Here is a 6,533-nt window from a genome sequence, read left to right as displayed (position 1 = left end):
CATTAAGATAGCGAGTGCCGTCCTCTCTAAAAAAAAAAAAAAAAAAAAGCAAAGAGATACTGTGTACCCTTTACCCAGTTTCCCCTAATGGTAACATCTTGCAAAAACCATGGTACTATATCACATACAGAATATTGACATTGTGTATTAGTCCCTTCTCATACTGCTATAAAGATGCTATATGAGACTGGGTAATTTGTAAAGGAAAGAGGTTTAATTGACTCGCAGTTCTGCATGGTTGGGGAGGCCTCAGGAAATTTACAATGATGACGGAAGGGAAAGCAGGCACCTCTTACATTGTGGCAGGAGATAGAGACAGTGAAAGAAGGAGGAACTTCCAAATACTTAAAACACCATCAGATCTTGTGAGAACTCACTCACTATCATAAGAACAGCATGGGGGAACCACCCGCACGATCAGATCCAATCACTTCCCACCAGGTCTCTCCCTCAACACCTGGGGATTACAGTTCAAGAGAGATTTAGGTGGGCACCCAAAGCCTAACCATATCACACTGATACAGACAAGATACAAAACACTGCATACCACAAGATCCCTTGTGTTGCCCTTTCAATAGCCGCGTCCACTCTTCTCCCATCTGACCCCTTCCTTAACCTCTGGCAACCACTAATCCGCTCTCCATTTCTCTAATTTTGTCATTTCAAGAATGTTGGAATGGAAACATACCAGCCTGGCCAACAAAGTGAGACTGCATCTCTGGGGAATAAAAGAAAATTAGCCGGGCCTGGTGGCATGTGCCTACTATAGGTAGCTGGTGTCCCAGCTACTTGGGAGGCTGGGGTGGGAGGATGGCTTGAGCCTGGGAGATGGAGGCTGCAGTGAGCGGCAATTGTGCCACTACTATGCTCCAGCTTGGGCTACAGAGTGAGACCATGTCCAAAAAAACAAAAACAAACAGCAACCTCTGTTCTGCAAAAGACACTGTTGAGGGAATGAAAAACCTACCACCCTACCAATCGGGGACTGGTTATTAAATGATCCTGCTGGAATGGAAGCTCTAATAGTGGTGTGGGGGTGGGGGATGTCTTCCATTTGCCCCTCCTTATCTACTGTCCCTGCTTCTCCACCTTACTCTGGGCCCCAGGCAGAGGGGAGAGGAGGTCAGGTGTTTGTTCCCCAGGGCTCCTCCCTGCGCTGGGCCACCACTATTCGTCTGTTTCCTCCACGAATGTAAGTTACTCTCTCCTCCCCAAGTTAGGCAATCACATGCACACCCTCAACCCTCTCCCCTTCCTTCAGGTCTGTGGATAAGGCCCCTCACCCGTGCTGGCCCCAGGAGCTTGCACTAGCTCTCGTCATTTGCCTTTACTATCCAATCGCTTTATAAAGGCTTCTGGTATCAACCCCACCTCAAATTATCCTAAATTGACGGGGCCATCTGTTTCCTGCTGGGCCCTAACTGATACACTATAATTAAAGATGTGGGAGAATGCAAATGAGAGATAATGGTAAGACATAAAAAGCCAGCTACCAAACTGTATACAGCATGGTTCCAATTTGGGTGAAATTGCTCACAGAAAGGAAAACAAAAGGAGGAACAGTGACAAATTGTTAAAAAATATTTACCTCCAGGAGGTGAAATACAAGACTTGCTTTAACTCTCCAAGTTGTATGTTTTGTATTGATGGAATCTTTTACAAGGAACAAGTGTCACTTTGGTAGTCAGAAAACATATGCACAAATAAACACATGGAAAATTCCTATGTATTGGGACGAATTGTTCCAGAAGTGGGATGAGGGATGAGAGGAGGATGGTGCAGTTATAGGTGATGCTTTTTCTCTTTTATGCTTTTTGGTATTTTTCAAGCTTTATCCACTGAACATGCATGGCTAATTTTATCAGAAAAAGAAGTAGATTTTATGTTTAAACTAACAAAAAGAGATTGATTGAGACAGACAGAGAGACCTGGGTCAGGATACTTGTTGGAAAAAATGAATAAGAAAGATGGAGTCACACAAAGCCAGAGACAGAGACAGGAATAGAGCGAGAGAGAAAGAGACAGAAAGCAAGACATAGGAGGAGACGCTGAAAAAGATAAGTAAGGGCAGTTATGGCATAGAGAATAAGCTTTGAAACTGGGCAGGGTGTGGGTTCAAACCCCACCTCTGCCATTTATTAGCTGTGTATCTTGGAACAGTTCCTTTACTTTACTGGGCCTCAGTTTTCCACCTGTAAAATAAGGTAATAGAACCTCCCTTTTGTGTCTTTTTTATTTTTTGAGATGGCGTTTCACTCTTGTTGCCCAGGCTGGAGTGAGATGGTACGATCTCGGCTCACTGCAACCTCCGCCTCCCGGGTTCAAGTGAGTCTCCTGCCTCAGCCTCCTGAGTGGCTGGGATTACAGGCATGCACCATCACACCTGGCTAATTTTGTATTTTTAATAGAGATGGGGTTTCTCCATGTTGGTCAGGCTGGTCTTGAACTCCCGACCTCAGGTGATCTGCTCGCCTCGGCCTCCCAAAGTGCTGGGATTACAGGCATGAGCAACCGTGCCTGGCTTGTGTCTTTTTTTTTTTTTTTTGAGACAGTCTCTCACTCTGTTGCCCAGGCTGGAGTGCAGTGGCACAGTCACAGTTCACTGCAGCCTCAACCTCCCAGACTCAAGAGATCCTTTCATCTCAGCTGCATGAGTAGCTGGGACTACAGGTGCATGCCACTGTCAGAGGCATTTGAACCAGAGCGACTCCATCTTGAATGAGGGCTAGGAAAAATGAGGCTGGGACCTGCTGAGCTGCATTTCCAGGAAGTTAGGCATTCCTAGCCTCTAGATGTTTATTGTTAAGGGAACAGATTGATAACGTTTACTAAACAGACCCAGACTCAGGAATGTCCTGAAATCCCGTTATCTTGAGAACAGAAGCATTCCTCATTTTGCTTTAAAGATAGTAATATCGGTTCTTGCAAAATATGGTAATTAAAAAATTTAATCCTTTATTCACAAACCCTTGCAGCAGAGCACATCGCCCCATGATATTTTTTGTTATTCTATATATAAACAAGCATTGTACCTAGGGTGGGCCCATTCCTCTTACTTTCAGGAACACCCAACTTTGTCTATGGAGTAACTATTCCTTCACCACTTTGCCTTTTTTTCCCTCACTCTGTTGCCCAGGCTGGAGTGCAGTGGCATTGCAATCTTGGCTCACTGCAACCTCCGCCTCCTGGGTTCAAGCAATTCTCCTGCCTCAGCCTTCCGAGTAGCTAGAACTACAGGTGTGCACCACCACACCCGGCTAATTTTTTTGAATTTCTAGTAGAGACAGGGTTTTGCCATGTTGGTCAGGCTGGTATTGAACTCCTGACCTCAAGTGATTCACCTGCCTCGACCTCCCAAAGTGCTGGGATTACAGGTGTGAGCCACTGCGCCCAGGCACCACTTTACTTTTTTTTTTTTGAGATGGAGTCTCGCTCTGTCGCCCAGGCTGGAGTGCGGTGGCCGGATCTCAGCTCACTGCAAGCTCCGCCTCCCGGGTTTCCGCCATTCTCCTGCCCCTTCTCCTGCCTCAGCCTCCCGAGTAGCTGGGACTACAGGCGCCCGCCACCTCGCCCGGCTAGTTTTTTGTATTTTTTTTTAGTAGAGACGGGGTTTCACCGTGTTAGCCAGGATGGTCTCGATCTCCTGACCTTGTGATCCGCCCGTCTCGGCCTCCCAAAGTGCTGGGATTACAGGCTTGAGCCACCGCGCCCACCACTTTACTTTTTAAAGTAAACTTGCTTTTGCTTTGCACTGTGGACGTGCCCCAAATTCTTTCTTGCACAAGATCTAAGAACCCTCTGTTGGGGTCTGGATTGGGATCCTTTTCCAGTAACACCACTATGCCCAGCGAAGTTTTTAATCCCTTTTTTAGAGACAGGGTCTCACTATGTTGCCCAGGCCAGTCTCAAACTCCTGGGCTCAAGCAATCCTCCTTCCGCAGCCTCCCAAAGTACTGGGATTCCAGGCCTGAGCCACTGTGCCCAGTTTTGTGTCATTTTTGACAATGAAACTGTCACCTGTAAACGGAGTTGTTTCCTTGCTCTGCATTGGTTGCAAAGAAAGAACGCCCAATTGGAAACAAAAAGGCAAATAGATTTTATTCCTGGCTAGGATGGGGAAGGAGAGAACTCTTGCTCTAAAGACACCTTATCGCTGGGCGCACTCATGCCTGTACTCACATCACTTTGGGAGGTCAAGGTGGGCAGATCACCTGAAGTCAGGAGTTTGAGGCCAGCCTGGCCAACATGGTGAAACCCCATCTCTGCTAAAACTACAAAAAACTAACAAGGCGTGGTGGCACGTGCCTGTAATCCCAGCTACTCAGGAGGCTGAGACAGGAGAATCCCTTGAACCCGGGAGGTGGAGGTTGCAGTGAACCGAGATTGTGCCACTGCACTCCAGCTTGGGCAACAAGAGTGAAACTCCATCTCAAAACAAACAAACAAACAAACAAACACCTTATCGCCCAGCGGTGGGGAGCTGGGAAATTTTAAGGAGTTAGCTATGGGGTGGGATGATATGTAAGCTTGTGCAGGGAGCAACTCCAGACGCAGGTGGGATCATAAGCATGCCTCTTCATATGATGTATGTTCAGCAAATGGTGAGCATATTTTCCTCCATGGGTAGGGAGTTTAGCATGATAATTATATATTAATGATCTAAAGGTAACCATGGGTCACTGTGTCTGGTTTGCACTTGTTTTGCCTCAGCCTTATCTTCCTCCAGTAATGAGCAAAGGAAGCATCCTGAAGATCCTGTGGCCTTTTGGGCCATCTGCAGTTCTTTTAAGCTATGCACCTATAGATAAAGAGACTAGAAAAAAAACGGTTTAAGAAAATAATGAGGCCAGGTGCAATCCAGGATTACACCTGCAGGCCAGGTGTAATCCAAGCATTTTGGGAGGCTGAGGCAGGCAGATGGCTTGAGCTCAAGAGTTAGAGACCAGCCTGGGCAACATGGTGAAACCAGGTTTCTACAAAAAATGGTGGTGGCGCCCACCGGTAGTCCTAGCTACTTTGGAGAATGAGGTGGAGGATTGCTCCAGCCTGGGAGGTTGAGGCTGCAGTGAGCTGTGACTGCACCACTACTGCAGCCTGGGCAACAAAGCCAGACCCTGTCTCTAAAATAAAATAAATAAAATAAGCGTTCTCTTTCTCAGCTACACCTCCAGGGCTGCCCTGGTACAAAAATGAGATGATATGTCTGTGTTAATTACATAGAAGAGGGCCTGATGCATAGTCAACACTACACAAGGGCTGGTTGTGATTGCAGAACGAAGATAAGGACAACCAAGGTGAAGCAAAGAAAGAGGAAACAGACAGTAGAAACGGGGACAGAGACAATTTGGAAACCGAGTGTTGGAGGGCAGCCATCCCGGGCACAGGCCAACCTTGGGTTGAAGTCCTCACACCCGACTGGGATCCCAGAGGCCTGGGGCCAGCTCTGATGTTGGGAAAGCTTGCCCCGGACAGGAAAGCCCGGCTGCAAACCCCATTCTCAGCCCTGCACATAAAAGCCAGCATGGACCATCGAGGCACTGTTGCCCAAGTGGAGACTGCTCGGGACACCTCCCAGGGAACAGTGGACGGCAGCACCTGCTGCAGCACGAGGCACAGAGGGTGCACTGCAGAGAGGAGTGAGGGCAGAGGCCAAGGCGAGGAGGGGGCCGGCTCCTGCTCTCTCCCGCTGTGTGTGTTGCGCCTTCAGGCTCTGAGCATCGCCTCCCCTGCGAGCCTAACCCAAGGCGGGGGTCTGGACGCGCGGGACCGTCTCTTTGGCTTCCCTGACGTCTCTCGCCTGCTGCAGAAGCAGAGATGCGGCCGAGTGTCTGGGCCGCGGTGGCCGCCGGGCTGTGGGTCCTGTGCACGGTGGTCATAGCGGCCCCCCGGCGCTGCCTGCTCTCGCACTACCGCTCGCTGGAGCCCCGGACGCTGGCGGCCGCCAAGGCGCTGAGGGACCGCTACGTAAGTCACCGACCAGCCCCTGCGCCCGCCGGGACTCTGGCCCCACCGGGTTCCCATACACCCGTCCCTGTCCCCAGGGGTCCTGCGTCCTAGCGCCCAGAAGGCGCTTCTCGTATGTCAGCGCCCGCAATTCCCACCACGAGACCCCCGCAGTCCCCGTCGTCAGCGCGAACGCAGGCTCAGGGTCAGACACAGAAGGACTTGGCTCCAGGTCAGGGCGCAGGGCTTTGCTGGAGGAGCGCGGGGTGCAATTCAACCCGGGTTCACGCCTTCGGGGAGCTCCCTGGTTCAGTACACTACAGGCACGACCGTACGTTGCCAGTCCCCATCCACGTCCAGGAATCCCAGACTGTGCAGAGGTTAGGGGCCCTGGCGAGGGGGCCCAGTATACGTGATAAGCGCCGCTTATCCCGCAGGAGGAAGAGGCGCTGAGCTGGGGGCCGCGCAACTGCTCCTTCCGCCCCAGGAGGGATCCTCCGCGGCCGTCGGTGAGGCCCGGGAGCGGGCGGGGAAGGCATGGCCCGGGCGCGGCCCCCTCTAACGCCCTCTGGTCCCCGCAGTCCTGCGCT

General features: G+C 50.5%; 1 protein-coding gene across 2 annotated transcripts in view; it reads left to right on the top strand.

Annotated features, from left to right (window-relative positions):
- The first annotated feature begins 5,539 nt into the window (after nt 1–5,539).
- LOC105519148 (interferon lambda-4-like) overlaps nt 5,540–6,533 on the top strand; it is a 2,617-nt gene continuing 1,623 nt past the window's right edge. Inside the window, exons 1-2 of one of the 2 annotated variants that reach the window (XM_011952421.1) lie at nt 5,540–5,964; nt 6,381–6,452. In XM_011952421.1, coding sequence (XP_011807811.1) covers nt 5,815–5,964; nt 6,381–6,452 — 222 coding nt within the window. In that variant the 5' untranslated portion in view covers nt 5,540–5,814. The remainder of the gene's footprint in view (nt 5,965–6,380; nt 6,453–6,533) is intronic. The other variant, XM_011952422.1, reaches the window with a different exon arrangement.

This window comes from Colobus angolensis, unplaced genomic scaffold (assembly GCF_000951035.1).
Source record: "Colobus angolensis palliatus isolate OR3802 unplaced genomic scaffold, Cang.pa_1.0 Scaffold34, whole genome shotgun sequence".
Lineage (NCBI taxonomy): Eukaryota > Metazoa > Chordata > Mammalia > Primates > Cercopithecidae > Colobus > Colobus angolensis.
The sequence above is the reverse complement of the archived record's forward strand: the minus strand, read 5'-3'. Positions and strand labels throughout refer to the sequence as shown.